The sequence below is a fragment of the Dermacentor variabilis genome, chromosome 1 (assembly GCF_050947875.1).
Source record: "Dermacentor variabilis isolate Ectoservices chromosome 1, ASM5094787v1, whole genome shotgun sequence".
Lineage (NCBI taxonomy): Eukaryota > Metazoa > Arthropoda > Arachnida > Ixodida > Ixodidae > Dermacentor > Dermacentor variabilis.
Genome location: NC_134568.1, coordinates 109,576,111 through 109,598,862, shown reverse-complemented (window position 1 = coordinate 109,598,862; position 22,752 = coordinate 109,576,111). Strand labels below are relative to the sequence as shown.

Here is a 22,752-nt window from a genome sequence, read left to right as displayed (position 1 = left end):
TAACTTTTCAATACAAACGTACCCACTTACTGCAGTCAACAAAAAGTTAATAATTCAATTTTAGTTAATTGGGCTGCTGACGGCGGTAATTATCATCTCTTTGTGTCCCCCTGGCCACGTAACTTATTTGCGCAGGTTGTCTTCGCGTGCCTCCCAGTGCCTAATTTTAAGAAAACAATAAAGCTTAATTTTGAACACCTTGTATTTCTAGTAAGTTTATTCACCTGAACAGGCTGCCTTCATGGAAAGTGCACCGTAATTAATGATTGCTTTGAAGGCATTTTCATGTCTTGCGCCGCTGTTATTCATATTTAGCCTCAACTGTTGCGCATAAGAAGCTAGCAAAGTTTCTTTGTGAAACGCACTACTAAATGAGCCAAAGTATTTTCATTACCATGCGGGGGAGAGAGCGGGGCTGGTCATAGGTCACGCCTTCAAGTTCAGCAGCCGTGACGGTGATCCCCAGCAAGATCCGTGAAAATGCGGCAGATCTCATGCAGCATCAACGACACGCCACACTCCAGGTCCTTCTTCTCCGACAACAAGGCAGCTTTCCAGACCCCCTGTTTCGCGGATCCTGGGAGCCGCTACCGCAGATATCATACAAGACCACAATTGCCCAGTTGACAAAAAATTATGACATAATATTTTATTGACTGCCTAGTCACATCGCCATCCATGTAAACGTGCGACCTAGCGGACGCAACCATTCGACCTGCCCATGAGGGCATGGGCAGATCGAATGCTTTTCAAAGCCGTTGCAGCGAAAACACTTTGCGCGATCGGGCGTGACCTAACATTGCACCCGTAGAACCAATCTTAGTTTACGAACGTACACATTCGTTTTATGAATTATAATTAATAGTTTCGTCCTACCTCCGGTCTCTCACGACATGACTGCACCCTTTTAGATCGGTTATGCCTTGGTGTAGCACTTTCAAATGCGCACTCTTTTTTCATTGTCATGACCAACCGCCCACTCTGGGACTTCTGCTGGTGCAGCGAAGAGCAGCGCTCTTATTTCACATTAGACGAGCTGTACAAGCATCCACTCACAAAACCCAAAAATTCTTGGATATTAGCCTGCATGGACATCTCAGCGCGAGCGGCTGTAGAGGCACTGCTGCGTTAGCTTGGTCTCATCAGACGTGGAGCAGCATTGCTGTGTCGCCTGCGAGGCATTCGTGAGCACTTATTATTTCAAAACGGTTGGCACTGCTAATTACAGACACATGTGCTTTGAAGAAACCTAAAGGACATGTTGCACGAGTGCCCGGCCTTCGATGATCAAAGGTGAGCCGTTCGCATTGCTTTGAAGCCATCTGACGCCAGAGCTCTCAACGAATTATTTATGCTAGGTCTATTCGAGCCGTGCAAACGAACCAGCGGAGCTACGACGCGCCCGTAACTTTGGCCTGTACTCTGCGAACGGCTTCGTTATGCGGTCTGATTATTTTAAGTTTACCGGCATTTTTAAAAATCGCCTGCAGCAGATAGCATAATCGTTTACTTTTGGCTCGATTATCCGAAGAGGCGGACATTGCGAGCTTGAGAAATGGAAATGCAGATTCAAGCAGTTAACACAAACACATTAATTATCTTCTTAATTAATTGCGTTACGGCACATATTGCAACTTCCGAATTGTAACCGGAGAGCTTGCAAGACGCATACACTTGAAATTAATTTCCAGGATCATACCAGTTTCGAAATATTATTTTTCAAAGTGTGGGACAAAATACATGGGCGCTCCAATAATTCTTGTGCTTGAATACATAAAAGATAATTTTCTTTAAAAAGTAAGTGGAAGAAGCGTGCATTATTATAGCAAATTTGATGTCGCAAATCTCCAAACTGGCGTCATTCTGGAGATTCATTCAAACTGAGTACGCCTTACAAGCTCACCAGCTACAATTCGTAAATTGTAGTGTCGTTGAGCGGAAAAACGGGCGGGAAGAAACGGAGTGGACAGGACAGACGCTCACTTACAACTGAAGTCTCATAAAAGGTTTTCCAGGGAGCGGAGGGCAGCACATGCGCAGCCTGATACAAAGCTCAAGCATAATCACATGCAATAAATACTAACGCCCAAGGAGATATCTGATTTCTTTATCCGTCAAGGCAACTGACGGGACACTGACACACGTGGCAGATTGTGCGTATATCTGGCCAGCCTCAATAATTGCTCTCGCCAGTTTGTCATTAGGCTTGTTTTAAATGGATGCATTTCTAAATAGCGGAGCGCAACCGCAATCTTTGATGTGTGCAGGTAGGTGCATACCACCCACAACAGCATTTAAAGACGCCGAGTGCTCGCTAAGTCGGTCGTTTATACACCAACCCATTTGGCCAATGTAAACTTTACCGCAGCGGAGCGGAATTTGGTAAACGACCTCAGTGGCTCTTCTCACATGCATGTGATGTATGTGAGATGCATGTGATGCATGTGAGAAGAGACATGTAAAGCCCCTGGTGACTTGCGCCAAGACCGCGTGGGCTGCTCTGCCACCCCGATTGTTGCTGTTCTCGCGTCTTCTGAGCATGACACTGTTTAGCAGGCCTCGTGTAGGAGACACAACGTGCAAACATTTCTTCTCTAGATTCGTTTCTTCTCGCTTTACATTAAACGATAGTCCATTTCACGACAAACAAAACACCAGCTAGCGACGCCATCTGAAAGGTACTATTTCTAGTACTATTTCTGTCGTAAGATTTTGTTAGCATTTAGTACTATTTGTAGGGACATGCGAAATAGACACGTAGACAGTGCAGCTCGTTGAGGATACGGCACCCCCCTATCACGAACTGTGTCGCGGCAGTCGATTAAGCAGTATACCTCACGGTTTCGCGCGTCGGACTGTCAGCCGAAGCTGGGCAGTGTGGTCAGGGCTGGAGAGACGCTGCCTCTGAAGAGCAAACTTTTTTCTTTTGTTCTTCCTTATAAAAACGACTCCTGTTGTCTCCTAATGAGTTCCAGTGATTTTTTGTGTGTGTGTGTGTATTATAACGGTTTTCCATCGATCCCCAACGGTTTGCTTCTATTGCGAAGGCTATTACAAAGCCACGTATAATGGGACAAAGAACTATTTCATGCTTAACACAGAACCCGTACACCATGCCACTGACTGAGAAAGGACATGAAATAATTTTTAAGTGGCTGCCAAGTCACTGTGGTATCATCGGCAATGAACGTGAACCGCCTATCGATCCCGCTGTCTAGGACACATGTTGCAAGGGTGCTCCGCCTACTTGCACGCCAATGCACTACATCAGACTGGAATGAACCACATTTTATGCACGCCCGTTTATAAACCCTGGATCTACCCTTAAACCTCCGACTTCCACCAAAACTTCCCCGAAGAGACGCGACTCTTTTATGTAGGCTATGGTTGGGCGTCGTGTTTACCAATGCCTATGCTTTCCGCATAGGGATGGCGGACACCGCAGCAGGCGGCGATTTCGGCGACGCGGAAACAGTTCGTCATGTTCTATGCCAGTGCCCGCATCACAATGTGCAGAGACAATCGCTTTCCGTCATGTTGAACCAGTTCGACCAGCCTCTGTCGGAAGAAATAATTTTACAACATCGACACGACCTAACATGGCATCAGAAGGCCGTGCAAGCGCTCCTGCGCTTCTTGAGATCGACCGGCCTGCGTGAACGCCTGTGATTGGAACGCATTTTCTGTTATCTGTTTCGTTTTCTTCTTTTCACTTTGTCTCTTTTCTCCCTTTTTTTTCTCCTCTCGCTCTTTGTCGTCTTTACAACGCCTGTATCCCACACCCCAGTGCAGTGTGGCAAGCCGGAAACTCGCTTCAGGTTAAACTCCCCACCTTTCTCTCTCTCTCTAGATGCTTAAAACGATCTGTTCAAGGCACATACGGGTTGAATGATTCCTCGCCAGAGCCTCTCTATCAGGCATTGACTCAGTTCGATGCTTCCTGGTATAAAAAGGGCGCCTGCCAAGGCACTGCTGACATAACATGAATGGACCGCAAACGGGCACCTTTTATTTTCTTATTTATTAGCTCAAGCTAGAAGCGTTATTCTGAATTCTGGAAAACTTATCACGGCGCTGAGGAGGACGGCACTTCGCCGCAAGATAGAGAAAGCATTTATTTCAACCATCGAGGTCGCTGCTCTTGAGGTTAAGTGGGTGGAGTCCTCATTCCAGGACTCCCCTGGCCATGGATGCTCGATGAACTTCCTGGACGAACGCTTCTTGGCCCGCCAGAGTATCGCCAGTCAGCTGTACCTCCCGCCGCTCAAGCGACGTGCTAGGAGTCTTCAAGTGTTGACGTTTGCCCCGCACCCCACGAAATGTGAAAGAGCGTAGGGCATGTGTCGCCTCACCGCGGGCTAATGCCGCCATATGTTAGGGGGCACATTCTGCTGTATCTGTTTAAGTTTGGGAATGTGTTTGTCTGGATAAGTCTGATAGCTACTACTACTTCAGTACTGTGCTTTCTATGAGGGGGAGGACAAATCCTGCGGTTTAGCCACTGGATCTCGAGGCGTTCCGCAAGAACTACTGTTGGGTCGACAAATGAGCCTTCGTTATGTTTTGTCCGTTAATTTTCCCTTTTAAGCGCACAGCGGAGACGCTATAGTTCGTATACACGTGCACCACTTTCGCTTGTTCTGTCTGCTGCAAGCTGGGTAAAGGCCGCAAACAATAAATGTTCCAACATTTCGTGCCTGCTCGTTTCTTAAGTGCAGGGCAAAGCAATTAGCGAGACTAGGCGGCGTGAAGAGGGGTAATTCATCCTTATTGGAACTGTTCGTCATATTATTGTTTGTTTCGTTTGTAGCCTTGGCTTTTGTCTGGTGTCGGGCGACGGGTGATCTGTGCCTCTCGACAGTCCAGCCTCCATGTACAATGAATACCAGTGGGAGTTTCACAGAGCCCTGACACATCCCGCGACACTTGGGCATCAGACGAATGTGAGAGCGCTAATGAGAGTAACCTTTTAATTGACTAACAGCGTCGGTAATCAGCATAATTATCGCCAGCTCATTTTGTGTTTTTACTGCAGGACGAAGGCCCTGCAAGACATGACCCGGGGAAAGCGGCCAGAGAAGTCAATTTAATCAAAGATGGAGGATGTATCATGCTTGAAAAGCTTGAAAAGCTTGCGGCCCTTTATATGCAGTGCCTCACGACTTCAAGTGTACTACACAACTGGAGGAATGCCAATATTATACTGATACACAAGAAGGGAGACGTTAAAAAATTGAAAAATGACACGCCCATTAGCTTGCTTTGTTCACCAACATAACTTCCAACTGAATCAGGGTAGAACTTTACTTCAGTAAACGATTAGAGCAGGCTGGCTTCAGCAAGGAATATTCTACAATGGATCACATCCATGTCATCCATCAGGTTATCGAGAAATCTGCACAGAGTACAATCAACCCCTCTAAATGCCTTTCACAGATAACGAAATGGCATTTGATTCAGTAGATATACAGTAGTCATACAGGCATTACGTAATCAAGGAGCACAGGAGGGATACGTGAATATTTTGGAAAATATGTACAGAGATTCCACAGCTACCTTGGTTCTCCACAAGAAAAGCAGAAAGTTAATTATCATGAAAACAGTCAGGCGAGGAAACACAATCTCTTCAATGCTGTTCCCTGCATGCTTGGAAGAAATATTCAAGCTATAAACTGTGAAGGCTTAGGAGTAAGGATCAACGGCGATTATCTCGGCAACCTTCGGCTTGCAGATGGCATTGTCCTGTTCAACAACACTGGGAATGAATTACAACAAATGATGGAGGACCTTAGCAGGAAAAGTGTAAGAGTGGCGTTAAAGATGAATATTCAAAGGACAAAGGTCATGATAAATAGCCTGGCAAGGGAACAAGAGTTCAAGATCGCCAGTCAGCCTCTAGAGTCTGTGAAGGAGTACGTTTACCTAACTGTCCCCTGTGAGTTGCTAACTCACAGGGGACCCTGATCATGACAAGGAAACTTACAGAAGAATAAAAATCGTTTGGAGTGCATATGGCAGACATTTTCAGATCCTGACTGGAAGCTTAGCACTATTATTGAAAACAAATGTGTACAATCAATGCATTCTACCGGTGCTAACATATGGGGCACAAACTTGGACATTGACAAAGAAGCTCGAGGTCAAGTTAAGTACCGCACAAAGAGATGGAACCAAAAATCTTACGCGTAATGTTAAAAGGCAGGAAGAGAGAGGTTTGGATCAGTGAGCAAACGGGGAGAGCCGATTATCTAATTGAAATTAAAAGAAAAAATGGAGCTGTGCAAGCCATGTAATGCTCAAGTTAGATGACCGAGGGACCACTGGGGTTACAGAATGGGTGTCAAGAGAAGGGAAGCGCAGTTGAGGACGGCAGAAAAGTTGGTGGGGTAATGAAATGAGGAAATTTCCAGACGCAAGATGGAATCGGTTAGCGCACGACAGGGGTAATTGGAGATCGCAGGGAGAGAGAGAGAGAAAAACTTTATTGATTCTATCAAGGGGTTTAGCGGTGAGCCGTCTTGCGCTTGCTGCCTGGCTCTTCAGCACGGGTGTGCCCCTATTCCATGGCTCCACTGAGCCTGGCCACTTCGCACGCGTGCTGCACCATTGCCCTTTGGGTCAAGTAAGCAGGATGATTACGAGAGTTTCAAATAGAAGACATGGCATGAAAGAGGCAGACACGATCAAGTTCGTTAAAAGTTTAGTGGTCAGCAGAGTCACATACTCCCTACCTTACCACTTGATGAACAAGCTTGAAAGAGAACAAGCAGAAACCATACTAAGGAAGGCGTACAAAACGGCACTACACCTACCAAGGAAGATCGCAGGGAAAGGCCTTCGTGAACATAAATAAGATGATGATGATGATGATGATGATGATGATGATGAAAGGCATCTCTAAGCGAACCACGATTATGTTTGTCTTGCGGCAGCCGACTCCAGCTAATGAATGCAAATATTTTGATCTCATCAATTCACAAAGCTTTTCGTTGGTAAGTGCTCTTTGCCATTGGCAGGCCACCTCCGCTAACGGTGTGTCCAGCGTCCGGATTGGCTGATATTTTCTCATATGAACAACTCTAGTGTAAAAGCTTTTTTCCGAATACGGTCCCTGATCCTCTGACGTCTTTGACAGCATCTTTTTTTTCTTTTTTGCCACACGTTCGGTTACTTCACTAGAGCAACAGTTATATTCTCTGGTCATGGAAGAGAACGTCCAAAAGCCAGTGTCAAAAATACCGTCGCGAAGATCCAGAGGCCGTCTTCACAGGGTTATGTTGACTTTCCTTGATGTCGCTCACGCATAGTATCGAGGTGACCAGACCTCAGAGCACCTCTCGAACAGCTGGAATAATAACCTTGAAGAACGCACCTCGTCTGCTACTGCCAGCTCATGTTCGTAGCTTATTCCGCCGCAGCACACAAAGGGAAACGCCACACTCTTTTGGCGATATACAGAAATCGAAATCATAAACGCGCATATTTTTGAATTTTCATACTGTATCAGCGCATATACCTTATACAAGTTCGTGGAACAATGATTATATAGCTAAATTTTGCTGATGTTTTTTAGCGTGGTAGAATTGCATTAGACCTACCCTTAACCGCTCGAACGATCTGCTATCTTTGAGCATGCTACATTATACGCTCGTGAATCATCTGGCACGTACAAATTTAGGACGGTTCACGTAACACTATGACGATTCATCGATGAAAAACAAAACAAATTTTTTTTGGGGGGGGGGGGGTAGTGGGGGAGGGGCGTTTTAGTCTCTGTTTGGTTTCAAGACTATCCCGAAACTTACTATCTTGGGGCATGCTTCCAAGAAAAAAAATATCAAAATTTATGTTATTGATTGGCCAGGGTCTCTCCTATCCACTGTTTTTCAATGCGGGGAGTAACGCGTTTAAAAGAACCCATCGTCTGGTTAAAAAAGAAAGGCTTGTCAACCAATGCCAACGTGAAAGACGACAATAGTATAAGTATTTGCGCGTATACCTAGTACAGAAATTGAACATTAAAGCTGATATTTTGCATAATTGCATTACATTTTTCCATTATCTGCATTATTTTCTTCTTTCAATTGTCAGACTTTACATATTTTGTTCCGGACCCTCCATTTCTTTTATTCCTGTCAAGCTTTTTCATTCACTTTCATTTTTATTTTTATTTTACGCACCTGTACGTCGACGTTGTCAGCTTTCGCGTGGACTTTGGATGATACACCTTTCTTATTTTTTTTTCTTTTTGACCAAGATACCAGGTGTGCCGATCGAGAAGATCGGGCAGTCCATTTCGCAATGCAGTTAATTTTCGACAATATTGGCGCTAGTTACGCCCGTAGCGTTCCTTTTACCTACTCTGCGACTAATTATCACTTGTAGACCCGCTGAGGCCTGCATTTTGATACATGTTGCGACTAGCTACGACGCTGTAGAGGCGCGAAAAAGTCGGCATTTCCCCCCCCCCTTTTTTATCATGAGGCGAGATAGCAAAAAAAAAAAAAAACTGGGATTTCACGTCTCATAACCATACACCTAATGCACAGTACACTGGCGTTTCTGCATTTCGCCCCAATCTTTGCGATGCTAAGCCTGCTAAGGGCTCATCAGCGCAACGTCAAAGCCACTACGCCACCACGGTGGGTGCCAGATAGATACCCAGACCCCACGTACGATAAACCTGCGTGAAGTCGCCATAGAAGACTTTGTTTTTAATAAGCTAAAGTTTTAAAGCGACGTTTTCTTTCCACACCCTCGGCCTTTGTTGACCGTGCTTACTGCGGTTGTGTTGCCTAATAACGCGTGTCACGCCGCGTAGCCCATGTGCCAGTTTCCATTAGGCCGCAGGCGCACGGACTCAATGGGCGAATAAGTGAACCTTGCCATCGACTTTTGTTTCGTAATTCTCTCTGCGTACACCTCCCCTCACCATTATTCGCACTTCGACAAACATGAAACGTCGCCTCCGCCCCCATGACATCACTGCCTGGACGTTTCACTGCGAGCATTCGCTTGAACTGCTCTCAGATTTCGGCATAGCTTGTAACCGGTGTAGCATGGTGTAGTGCGAAAACATAAACATTGCATGACATTATGGTTGGGACCTGTGCGGTGCATCGACAGTGCATGAGATTAGACGTTACATATGATGATAAAAAGTTTGGTAGGTATGGCGCTCTTGTAACACAAGAAGGCTAAAGCCTGCAGCCCGTTTGCTAATAGACGAAGTTGCACAATAAGGGTTAGACTATTTTGTAAGACATAGTGGTGGTGCATTAAGTTATACTATCGGGGCTAGGCTTCTTGCAAGACATAACAAGCCGCAATGGGAAGTATACGTGAGGCACTAAGGTGACCTCCTCACTAAGGCGCAGCGGCACGCACATCTTCCGCGGTGGGGTACTTGCGCGGCCTTCCTCTCGAGCCGCAAGAGCATGCGCGTTCCTCTATCGCTCGCGGACAATCAACGTCGCTCCGAGTGTGACGTCAATGCGGAGAGCGCGCGTGTCCGCTTTTCTGCGCAACAGCAATGACTAAACTTATCATTCTGCAGACATTAAGACTACTTACGTGGGTAAATGCGAAAGCATAATACCATTTGTACACCTCGGAACGTCATCAACGCGCTCCTTTTATGCTCGCATGACGTGGCGCCACCTCCTCCGCACCATCACGTACGCCGCCCAATGACACACGCACTAGTCAGCGAGATGGCGGCGACGTGACGTGTGCGATCAGGCAAGCACTACGCACACTTTTAGTAAGCCAGAGGTGCGGAAGAGCTGTGCCTTCAGGGAAGCGTGCTCATCTCGCACCCCATACATGCGGGTTCGATTCCCACCCAGGCCGGATTGTGCCAAATTTTATTTTCAAAGCCGCTAATTTATTTTGTTTACAGGAACCTCCCTGAGACATATGTCAACAATTCGAGCATTTTTGACGTGTTTTTATTCTTTGCTGCGTTGGCCATTTTTCGTCACGGCTTAGATTCTCCAAGGATATCGCCAACATAGATACCTAAGGCTTTCAGCTTAATAAGGACAATTGTACGCACCAAATATAGCTTTTAATTAAACGCTTCACGATAGCATCGCTTCACATATAGATGACATGTGCAAAAAGCCTTAAGTGGCTCGTTGCAATGACTCATACCCGAAAAAAAGTGGCGTCTAGTCGAGTGGTCCAAAAAATATCAAGTCGAGTGGTTTAAAAATTTGACGACTACTAAATAAAATATCATCATTAGTGATGGCCGCTACCTGAAAAGAAAATACTAATCTGGAATGGCTCAAATCTCAAGCAAGCAAAGATGCAACGGCTGAATATGAATGAAGACACTAAAGAAAAAAAAAGACCGAAGGAAAGAAAGAAAGGAAACATCAACATAAGGATTGGCTCATACGCCCGTAAGCAAGCAAAGATGTAATGGATGAATGTGAAAAAAGAAACCAAAGAAAGGAGGAACGAAATAAAGAAAGAGTGAAATAAACAACGAAGAAAGACGGAGAGAACGAAAGAAAGAAGTAACCTTTACATAGTCAATTAGTTTCTCGCATTCGTCGTTGAGGAGAGAGACTTACAGTGCAATACATTTACTTCGCACTGCAGCTCGTTGTGTCTTGCAAGAAATCTGACCGCTTTGATCAGATAACTTAATACATTACCACGTGTGCAGTAGGCTTTACGTGTTACAACGTGTTACAGGAGTATAACATGCTGCAGTTTTTCTTTTCTGTTCTTTCTTTTGAGCACCGAGAAAGTAAGCTATTTTCACAATCGACAGCAGTCCAAACGCAAGCCAAATTGGGAACTATTCAAACAAAGCAATATGCCCATGTCACGTTAATTTCTCTCTTTACCCACCTGTAACTTTCTCTCATGTCAAAGAGGTTACTAACTTGTCTGGCCAGCCTCGGAGAACGTTGTATGCATTCGTAAGGAAATGGCCGTTTGGATTACGTTTAGCTTCGCTCCTGCAGTCTATCGATAATTAAAATACCACTTCACTATACTATACTAACGCGCAGCAGCGCTCGCTCCACGGCGTTTTCTCTGTTGTACTGGTGTTACAGAGATAGATCATGGCAAGCCACTCACATAGATGTTCTTCTTCACTTCCTTTGCGCCTGTAGCAGTAACTGGAAGTACTGTGGCACTAAAAGCAGCACAGAAACATAGTCATTTTCTTTACTTCATAAGCCCTTCCGTATGTTGCAGGGTAAGTTCAATTTACGTGCGTGTAAAAAATTAAATAAAGAGAAGAACAAAAGAAGCGGGGTGGCAGGAGTTAAGCAGAGCGGTAAAACATAGGTACGCGCCTTACCATGCCACAAATATATTTAGCTGAGCCCTCTGAAAAGGTGAATTCATACCGGCCGCGGTAAAATGTTTTCCCAGCAAGATTATTTTCGTTCAGAGGTTATTATGCATAAATCGTAAACGCCCACCTGTTTCGTTACGTTGACAGGCTACGTTCTTTTACTTTTCTTCTTATTGTTGTTGTTCCTTTCTGTATGTGTCCCCAACAAGACAGCAATGAAAGATGTACTAAGATGATTTCAGTGGTTGTGCTAAAAGCAATTATTGGGCTCTTTGTGACACGTTTCGCTTATCAGCGCGACTGCCACCTTCCGCGCTTCTCATTCGGTTCATTGCTAAATGAAATTTACATTCTTCTACATTTTTTGTTGTTTGATGTGTAGGAAAACATATGGGCAGATCTCCTTACGCATCGGCACCGCATATTACGTTTTCTGAGAGGTCTATAAGGTAAGGCAAGAATCTTTCAATACAGGGTGGTTTAGGTAACAAAATATATTGCTATAGTTTTCTTGTGTGCTTATTGGAACTATTGGAAGCCAAATGACAAAGTATTGAACTTTACGACAAAAGGCCGTCTGCGCGTGCCCTAATCGTTTCATCCCATTTTTTTTAATGCGCGTGTTTTTTGTTTGTTTGTCTTTTTTTTTCAATAAATTCGGCCTGCAAACACGCCATACAAGCCGCGTGTTCGCGTGGTGAGAGTGAGTGCAATAACTTTCGATGAAAAAAGGCGTACATTTCTTGTACGAAACGCTGACGGAAGCACATCAAGCCGTTTTACGTATGACCTTAGTTAGTGTGTTTTAAGTTAGTACCTACAATAATTATTTTGTTGTGCCCATGACCAGGGGTTTCTTTATTTTGAAATGCGTAGACATTTATGTACATACCCAATGAGAAAATTGCCTGCCCGTCCCGTAAAACGATCCTTTTCAAGATAGCGCTCGCAGCAGCGAACGAATCCACCTTCGTGCTGCCTCTCGCTTCAACGCGAGCTACGCAGCGAGAACAAGTAGCACGTGCACGCGGTGTCAGCACTCGCCGCACTGAGCCATCATCGCAGATCACTTTCAAGATGGAAGCCCGCGCATCGCTCTCCAACTCAAACTCAGCGGCGAGAGCACAAAGCACACGAGGCTGTCAGCAGTGGGCGCTCTCTGTCGCCATCGCAAGTCGCTTTCAACATACGGGCCTCGCGGCCGCGCCACATGCTGCCGACGCCGGAGTGCGGTTGATCACTGTTCATAATGTTTCGACACCCGTGGATAAGGTACTAAAGAGCGATAACGGCTTTTAATGATCGGAACGTCATCGGCGCACCTGGCGTTGCCATCTGCAGCAGTTTGCCGGCGTCGTCAATTCACCTTGCGACGCCGTCGGCAGCAGTTCGTGTCGCCGCAGCACTGTCACTTGTGCTGGTCGAATCAAGTTTCGTGACATTGATAATGACACCGGGCTTTGTTGAGATGAGTAAGTGGCACAATGCTTACGCATACTCGGAGAACTTCCAGATGAGTTTCTGCGTAAATTTTCTCATCAGTCATACGTGTCCACGAAAGCACTTGACCCCACAGCAACATTAACTACAAAGAAATGAAGAACGATTAAAGTGGCGAACGGTAAGCTGGCGCTGGCATCTTCGAGACGTATTAGAGGACGTATTCGCAAAGGTTTTCGTACGAAAGAACTGTTTCTCATTGCGGAGTTGCATTTGCAAGTAAAGACACAATCACCATCGCAATTTTCCGCTCGCTCATGTTGCTTCATGAATGCGGACCATGAAGCTTGGCTGAAGAGCAAGTGAGTAAAGGATGTACTAAAACTGATTTATCTCTCTTTCAGAGAAATTTATTCAGGACACGAAAATGAAGCACAATTTCTAAGAAAGAGTGCGTTCATCGCACATGCACAAATACATGTACTCCATGAATGTGCACATTCCTTTATTACAGTTTCGCTCGAAGGGCGAAGTAATGGCCGCGATAGCACGCACGCAAGGCCTGTGCTGCTGCGCAGCGGAAACGACACCCCGGAGGCTACCATGCGTCACGGGTATATCCGACCCGACGGTGAATGCGTATGTGGCGAAACTAAGTCGTTAGAGTGGCTAGAGCTCCAGCGGCATCGCGCGCGTGATACACACGTTCAAAGGTGAGCAAACGCGCGGGAACGGATGTATGGATGTCTGCTAAGAGCGTCCCATTCGAAACGGAGGTGGTGGCTGGAGCCAGCAAGCTCTATTTTTTCTACTTTTGTCGTGTGAGCCATCGCGGCACGACCGCACGGTGATGGTTGTCGGGGATGCCCGTTGAAAAAGCGCCAGAAGCGCGCCAGGAAGGCCGTCGCCAGAAAACGCCGACCGAGTTTGTGGAGAATTCTCTCCAACGTACTGTCACCTTTATTACCCCTATATGTGTCCAGGTTGCCGGTCATATTTCTTATGCAATTACTCACTCAGAAAACAAATTATGCCTACACATCTTCATTCTAATTAATACAAGTGATCACACGCACAGTTCTTTTAACAAAGCAAACTTTTCTAACATTGCTGTTTCTACTTTCCTAACCATTAGGTTGGCACAAAACGGCAAAGTGTTGCCATCTCGCATACTTACGTCAGGCAATTGTATGACGTACCCGCATGGAACAAATTTTCGATAGAGCCCGACATAAAACACTTTAGAGTTAAAAGATTGTGCTTTAGTCTGATCGGATAAAGGGGAAGGCAAGTTGAGAAACGGTGCATTGGTATTAATACTGGGGACAATCTAGCTACGTATCTTCGCTGTTTCACTCATTCAACCTACTCGATATCGGCTTTGCTATCGACCTCGACTCTTCTCTTCATCTTTCTTTCTTTCTTCCTTTCTCTCTTTCTTTCTTTCTTTCTTTCATTTCGTTCTTTTTCCTTTCATTTTCTTTTTCTTTTTTTGTGCTTGAAGGGAAAACCAGGACGCCTAGAATGCATGCAAGAATTCGAAGGTACTGGCACTGACAAGTACACTTAGACATCCCTGCCTGCGAAGTGGATTCCGCTACTAAATTCAATCCAACTGTAACTCCGCCCGTAACTTTACGACTTGTCAAATTATGTTTCGCCTTCTATAACATGCTTATGTTATTTTGCTATATGATTGCATTAACATTTTGTTCAACCAGCAACACCAATAGGTTCCCGCTTTGTTCAACGTGTCAAAATTGTAGTACAGTCAGTACAGTGCTAAGGGCCACCGGGGTACAGTGCTCGCGTGTCAGGGTATTAAAGGCAGGGAAACTGCCGCGGGCGATATTTTTCTTTTTTTAGATAAACTAATCTTTTTTTATTATTTTGATGGGATGATTCACGTATACCGTGGCAAAGTACGTTGTACAAAATGCGAGAAAATGAAAAAAATGCAGTATTTGTCGATTCCGAGTGCACCGACGACTCCAAAGCATATTTATGGAAACAAGCAAATAACCACAACAATATTTTAACGTTGGCACCTACGCCATGTACCGCAGCAAATGTACCATTTGTCTTCCGTAGCTTCGTGGCCTTGCAAGTATATAACTAAGGAGAAAAATGTAGCTCATTTAGCACGATATGAAAAAATGGCTACTGTTCAAGAATATCTCAGCCCTGTCCATTGAAAGAAGCATTAATGAGTCCAGATAAGTTGGAGGACAGGGACAGAACTAGTTCTATAAAAGGCTCCATATATATATAGAGAGAGAGAAAGAAGGGAAGACGGAAAGGCAGGGAGGTTAACCAGACTGAGTCCAGTTTGCTACCCTACACGTGGGGAGGGGAATGGGGAGTGAAACTTACTTCAACGAATTGGCGATTAAAGTTGCGATTGATCTCAGCTTCTTGGCATATAATCCTTTCTTCAACATTATGAGTGCTGCTCGCTTTCGATGTGGCAATGCAAGCGCGCTTGCAGTTTTAACCGCCGTGACTGATTGACGGGGCAGCAAATTATATTGTGGTAAGCCATCCTCCGGTTTCCGGGAGCTTTTGGTTTTTTTGCCATTGCGCCTTCTACATCTTTTTCTCGGCTTCCATTCGACATCATTCTGTACATTCTCTTCTTTTATTACTCTTCTGTTCTCTCTCTCGTTTTCGTTCTCTCAAGTTCATTGACTTCGAACAAAATAGAAGCTCCTGTCAACCTTTCAACAACTACGTTCCATTGTATCTTTATCCTTTTTTTAACGCCTCCATTGAATTAAAATTGCAGTCTCGGTTATACACGTGTCCTGCGCCTTTTGTAAGCGCGAAGCTCGTCGGACCCTGGGACCCTAAAGCGGAACTTACCCGTAAATTTTTGTGACTGCGATGTGCTCCGACTATTAAGTGGCGGTTCCCGTCTCTCGCCCAAGTGAATACACACGAACAGGATTAGAAGTTTGCTTACACTGACGCATAGATGAATACCTATACTTCACTGTGCAACTTAATCGGACCTAGATCTCTGTAGCCATAAAAAAATAAAAAAGAGGGAGGCATGATAGGAAAAATAGACGCTTATGCACCCATTTGCCGCCCCAAGAAGGCTAAAGTTAGCATGACTGATTTTACAAAAAAAAAAATTTGAGCCAGCATGATGGCGATCAGCGCACTACGACAACAAAGGACAGAACAAACAATACGGGAACAAGGAGTCGTTTCCTTCGCGGTTCCTCTGTCATTTCTTCGCTCAGTGTGCTGATCGCCACCATGATGGAACTGTTCCAACTCACCAAAATCACCACCCTGTTAAAGTTGGAGCCGGTAAGGACTAATATATATATATATATATATATATATATATATATATATATATATATATATATATATATATATATATATATATATATATATATATATATATATATATTATAGGCAAATCCTACAGAGATTAAACAAAAGTGATGTAAACCATAAATATAAACCTCTGTGGGCAGAAGAGCCCACAGAGGCGTGCGCGCTCAAATCAAAGAGAGCTCAGACAGTAAAATTAGATGCAGCGATTTGATTACGTGCCCAAGTACAATACGTGTGAGCAAGTGATATACCAAAAGAAGCGCAGTTAAACGAGAAATGTACACCTCTCTATACAAAGGGGAGTAAGTGTCATAGGGATTTACTGAAACGTTATCGGGCCATACACAATAAAAAACAAAACATCGTATCAACACGGCAGGCGCAGCAACAGAATGCGAAGGTCAGCAGTTCCCGGCGGCATCCAACAATTCACTCCCAATGTACGGGCTGTCATAATATTTTTGTTTTGTTTCGCACTCATCCGATAAGCATGCGCCAGGCCGGCCTCTCGATCAACTCTACCATATTATTATGCACTCTATCCTTACCCTTCTAGAAGAATCACGTTATGTAGGTGTGGCAGGTTTTACAAAGCGGCTCCTATCTACCTAAAGGGTTTGAAACAAAATGGTAGCAATGCTGGCCTACCAATGGAAAACAGCTTTTATGAAAAAAAAAGCTTTACCGACTAGGCCTCTTAGACGTTACTTATAAAGCAGTAAGTGCGCTAAAGTAAATTCAACCCCGCATTTATGAAAAATTAAAAATTCAGGGCCCCCCCATGTCCCCACCCCCTCCCCCCCCCCGCCCCACAAAGGTAAAAATTTACGCTGGTAGCAGGTGATTCCGCCCCCATCTTGAGTTCGGATGTATAATAAGCGAAGGCGGCCCGTCAGTGCGAAATAACCTTTAAAAACGAAGAGACGCGATTTTAGCCAGAAATCTGGGCCCGCGTCCGGAAAAAGTTAGTGCGCGAGAATTTTTTTGTCAAAGCAACGTCCAGCAAATCCTTATGCTGGACATGTTATTAGCAAAGGAGGCCGGCCAACGACCAAACTTTCTTACGAAAGAAAAGCTTTGTCAATTCGCCCCCTGTTGTGTAATCCGCCTACACAAAAGGAATAATATGTTTATAGCGTGGGTCAATTAAGCAAGAAAAAAGCAGCAGAGGACAGATTAATTAAGCCCATGTCGGAGTGCACAGAAGCTTAAAACGAGATGCAACTCATGGCCTAAGTTCCAGAGAGATGCATGACGTGAATATAGCAATACGACGAGTGGCCAATGCTGCCTCACAATAAAAGGCGTTTCAGATAGTGATACCGGTCAGGCGAGTGTCAGAGTTTCCCCTCGAGGCTGCGTCACAGGCCAATGGACCTCAAGCAGCTTCTCTTGTGCCCTTTTGTATAGTGCGTTTCAGACGGCGCATCGTAGACTTCGTCAGGCGAGCCAATTACCAGGTGAAAGGGCACCTGGAAATGGAGTCCATTATTCTTGTGGAGCCAAGTAAATTGCTCACCCTGACCGTGCCACTATTGAACACTTTTTCTAGAGGAGCACCGACCAACGGTATAAAGTAACAGCTTTCTCTAGATGGTTGCCAACTTCCGGCAACTGATTGGCCGGAGTTGCTTCGCGGTACAATGCCTGTCATAAGGTTGAACTGGAAAAACTTTGGAATAGTTAATGACGTGACGAGTCAGGTGAGTTTACAAAACAAGTGCGTCTCAGCAATCTCCTGCGGAGCAAGAAGACACCTTACTAGTGCCAGTTGTTCCCCCGTTCTAAAGTGAGAAAATCGAAGTTCGAGATTTTTAAAGATAAAACCGGAAATACCATTGTGCTCTTCGGGCATAAAAAGAATTGTGGCAGATCATTGCCTGTGCTAGCATATTCGCTGGTAATGAGAGTGTTGCATATTCAAAAACACTAAATTCAATGGTGGCTGTACATTGTGGATGAGAAACTACGATTACTCAGTGAAAGCGTACATTAATTGAATGCGAGGTATACATTTCATACTCCCGGCTGGCGATATCCGTGCTATTTCCTGTTTTGCGCAGGGCACGCCCCAGATGTGATTAACAAAAGACAGGGAATGCACGACAAGTGGAAAAGATATATATGCAGAGAACCTATACAAAATACAAGCAAGGCCTTTAGGCAATGCTTTCGTTGATTGTGTGCTAACACCTATATTAGAAGAGTGAGGTCAGACTCTTAAATACTAAAGGGTGTGAAATGCCATACTCCATGGGGTGTTGACACCTCGGTGATCATTACCTAGATTCACTGAGCATTCTAATGCACAATTCTTCAGATGCTTGCCCTGGAATTGCTTCGTGACTTCTGGTGTTCTCGAAAAAATAATGTGGTATCCCGCTAACGAACAAAGAAACAATTCGTTTCTCTGTTCAATAACTGAAAACAAAACATGAAGCGTCAGTGGAAGTGTTATAATGGCTGGCTTCATTTGCTTACTAACTTCGCGTCTTCACAAAGACAGTAACTTCAATTTGTAAATTCAGTAGCAACCCACAAAATTGCAACCAGCCTCCGTATTAACAGTTTAAAGAAGCACTCTTGGCACTTTTGGTTATGCTTTGTTTTCTGTCAACGATATTTCAGAGTCCAACACACTTCCTTACGTTAAAGAAAATAAAATTGAATAATTCACTTTATTCTAAACATCGAAATCAATGACTTCACCGACTTAAACAGTAGAGGTGCCTGGGCTCAGGGAATTAAACAAGTTTATTATATGCAAGGCAGAATGTTCATCCACCCGACAGTACCACGAAGCTACAAGGAAAGTATTCCTTGCCTTTTCCTCTTCGTTACTCTTTTTTTTACTGTCGGGTGGATGACATTTTCCCCTTTCATGAATGTTCTTGCCGCTTGTGGATTTACGTAGAATTTATTTGCCATATTGAGAAAGTTATATATATAATTAGTATAATATACTCACCTATGGAGTTACGCGCCTGCTGAGCTTCTGAAGCTACTTAGGCTTCATCAGAGATCAAAAGTGAAGCCGCAGTTACGTGGACCTATCGGAGCATAATTAGCAGGGAAGTGCGAATAGTGATCATTCAGGTTCAATTGAGCATCGCCAGAAGTGAGATGAACCGAATATCGAACAGTTTTCGAATAGTTTTTGAATAACGAACAGCAGGTTTCACAATTACTTTAGAATGATGATAACATTAAGAACACCAGGACGTGAGCAAGTTCGTGTCATTCCACAGTATGTTGTGAAGCGTTGTTCGTTAAAACCTCCAATAGAAAATTAGGAGGAAACAAGTAGTTTCTTCACATGCACAAAACTCTTTAGAGAGTGTGAACGACTACTGCATAGGGTGTAATGTATGGCTGTCTAAGCGAAGTAGCCTGCTCCAGTACACAAGTTCTCATGCTTTATGTCTATACTATGCCCGTGGGGGTGAAAATTTAACGTGCGTTTGCTTTATTTAGTTTTATGTTTAGTTGAGTGCAGTTGACGCTTTCAAACATTCAAAAAAACATCGTCAAAATATTCGCATTTACGAATAATCCCTATTCGATTCGAAGACCTTCCGGGCCCCTCGGCCAGGAGTGGCCGAGGTGCCCGTTCTCGTTCATTACATAACGAGGGTCTCGAATCCGGGAACATTGATGCCTTCAGATAGCGCGTGTGGATTTATTGACCAGTTGCCTTCACTCAAAAATATCACGTACTCGTGACACCTGTGGCAGAAAGAATGTTCCACATCCGCCGCCAATGTTTGTGAGTGGTGGTGCTGGCTAACACTCCCAGGGTTGGTTCTTGTAGTAACACATAAATACCCCAGAAAGTGAATGGGAAAACGGTGCCATGGTAGTTCAATTGGTAGAGCATCGCACGCGCAATATGAAGAAGTGGGATCGTTGCCCACCTGCGGCAAGTTCGTATTTCATGCACTTTCATTTGCAATAATTTATCATTTCCTTAAATCAATTATTAAGTACGCGTGATTTCCCCTGTGTTGTCCTTGGTGGCTTTGTTTGTTGGCTTCTTATGATATGATTGGTGAAAATCGGGCCCCTCGGTTAACCCCCTATCTTCTCATTCCTTACAGGGCTTGCTATCTGAACCATGGATGGATAGTTCTTATTGACACGTAAGAACTTGAATAAACTCGTGCGCCATATTTCGGTCACTTATCTCGTTAGTTACACTGCTTGATTATTCATTCATGCTCACGCGCTTACACTGCGATACTTAATAATGAAAAGCGCACGTGACATTCTACCTGCACACCATTCTATTTTGTTCTTAAGAACGCCCCTGAACAATCTACTGGCACCTTCCAGGGGTCCAATGATCATGCGCTTACAGATGCACCAAAACATACCAGAAAGCACTGAGTTCGCGAGTACTGGCGTATTCTTCGGCGACGCGTTCACAAAATCAGCGAGAGCCCTCCTCACCAAAGCGCTTTTCGAACAACTATATCTGGTCCCAGAGATGGTGGCTATACTTAGAGGCTTTACCTTATGTAACGACCTGTTACATTTTCCATTCTTTTCACCTTTTGCGTTTGGTACGGACGCCGCCGCGCAACAATTAACGCCGGTGCGACGGATAAGAAAAGAACGCTATGAAATGAAATGGCTTGTTCCAAAATATGGCTCCTGTTCGCCCACTGAGGACTGCAATTACGCTGCCTATGACATCAGAGGCGTCCCCGTAAACGGTCGCCTTCGGGATCACAGATGCAGTTTAGGCTCTGCATGACGCCAGAGAATAAAACGCGCATACAAGATTCTTTTCTCGTAGCTTTCGCAGAATGTCTATCGCTATTGTCAATATGTGCAGCTGGCCGGTTTGTGACGAGTTTTCAAAGCGGTCATTCGCATGAATCATGCAGCCACACAGAAATGTCCCAGTTCACTTCATTCATTAAGCCGTGCGTGCAGGACCGTTATTTGATTGAGAACTCCTTTAAAATACGCACAAGTGCGTACGTGGGCTGCCACATGAGATTTTGCCTACTAAATAATTGGCTTTCCTCTAAGGCAGGGAATCAACAACGCAAAAGATACCTAAGAACAACCTAATTATATATATCTAAAAATTTCTTTTTGAAATGGGCCATGGGTTAAACATTTAGAAGGGTATCAGATTGGTCATTACTAGCTAACTAATTAGAACTCAAGGAATAGGAATACTTTTTTTCTATGCGATTGCAACGTAAAATAACGGTATATGTTTGAAGTGCATAGTTAATTTCGACGTATTCTTTAGTTACTTGGTTTATTACTAGAATTTACTATATGAGAGCGCGCGCAAAGTGCCTCAGTGTTTCATTGCGGTCATTCTAGTCATCAGATGTGCGTACCACCTACGGCTATACCGACTCGAGTGCCCGGATGGCACCTTACCGGAGAGTACAGCGGTAGCGGATCTCAAGTATCGTGCTTTATATCTTGACAACTGTCTGAGGCCACAGGACTCGTGCGCTGGCTCCTATAGCCTACAGCGGCGCACCTCTTCTTCAGAGAAAGAGAGCGACAGCCACTTACGTCCAAACAAGTGCCCGACGAGTGTGACAGGCAGGCAGAATACGATGACCATGAGGTCGGCCACGGCCAGGTTGACGAGCAGCGCGTGGAAGGCCGAGTTCTTCATGGACGCGTTGCGGCTCACCACGCGCAGCACGCAGCAGTTGCCCACGACGCCGACCACGAACACGGCCGTGTACGCCACGCAGTAGCCCACCACCCAGGGCGCCGAGTGGCGGAGGAAGCAGGCGTCCACCCACTCGCCGGCCGACATCTCGGCCTCCGAGAGGTCGCCCTTGGCCGCAGCGGTCGACGGCGGTGCCTGGGGCGCCGCGGCGGTCGCCAGCATTGCGAGGCCCGTCCCGTTAGGTCCCGCCGCCAGTAGCGAGGGTCCGCTCAGCGCGGGCACCAGCGTCGACAGAGTCCAGTGGTAGAGGCCGTAGCAGTGGAACGTCACGTTCGCTTGCCGCATTCGAGAGGACGCGCGCGCTCTCGGCTAGGCGGGCGCCCCCTGGTTCTCGATGCCGGTCACCGAACTCCTCGAGAGCTCTTCTGCTGCAAGAAAGCGGCTGCAAGAAAACGGGAGGATCTGAATTTTTTTCTTCTTTTTTTTTACGTTCAAGGGCAGACACAACATTCACCCGCCTGAAAAAGACATTTACTTTTCGCGCAAGTAAACCAGGAACGAAGCTTACAACGGCTAATGAAATGGTTGGATAAGGCGTTTACTTTCTTTTATAGAAAAATGTGTCGTAAATTGCGACTCGAGGTACGCGCGTAAGACCCTTCGAATGAGATAAATGGACATACTTCAAAGAAATCGCGCTAATTGCTCGCCCTCACGTGCATGTGCCGTCATCCTGACAACCTGGAAAAAAAAAGATACTGGAGCATCCGCCTCTCCACATTGGGCTGTTTTTCACTCGTTGATGCCAAGAACCACAGAAAAAACAGACGGGGGCCATGCGGTGAGAGTTTTAACGCGTGATGTAGGCAATTTGGTTCCTTTTTTTTGTTATTTTGCTATTGTAGAGCTATTGTTTGCAACAATTCTTCTGAATTTCTATACCTTTCGGTCTTCGTCCTTGACTCGCACGCCGCCATTATAGGCATGC

General features: G+C 45.1%; 1 protein-coding gene across 1 annotated transcript in view; it reads right to left on the bottom strand.

Annotated features, from left to right (window-relative positions):
- Nucleotides 1–22,072, bottom strand: part of LOC142582806 (neuropeptide SIFamide receptor-like) — a 122,049-nt gene extending 99,977 nt beyond the window's left edge. Inside the window, exon 1 of the mRNA XM_075692859.1 lies at nucleotides 21,659–22,072. Coding sequence (XP_075548974.1) covers nucleotides 21,659–21,986 — 328 coding nt within the window. The 5' untranslated portion in view covers nucleotides 21,987–22,072. The remainder of the gene's footprint in view (nucleotides 1–21,658) is intronic.
- Between the last annotated feature and the right edge of the window lie 680 nt (nucleotides 22,073–22,752).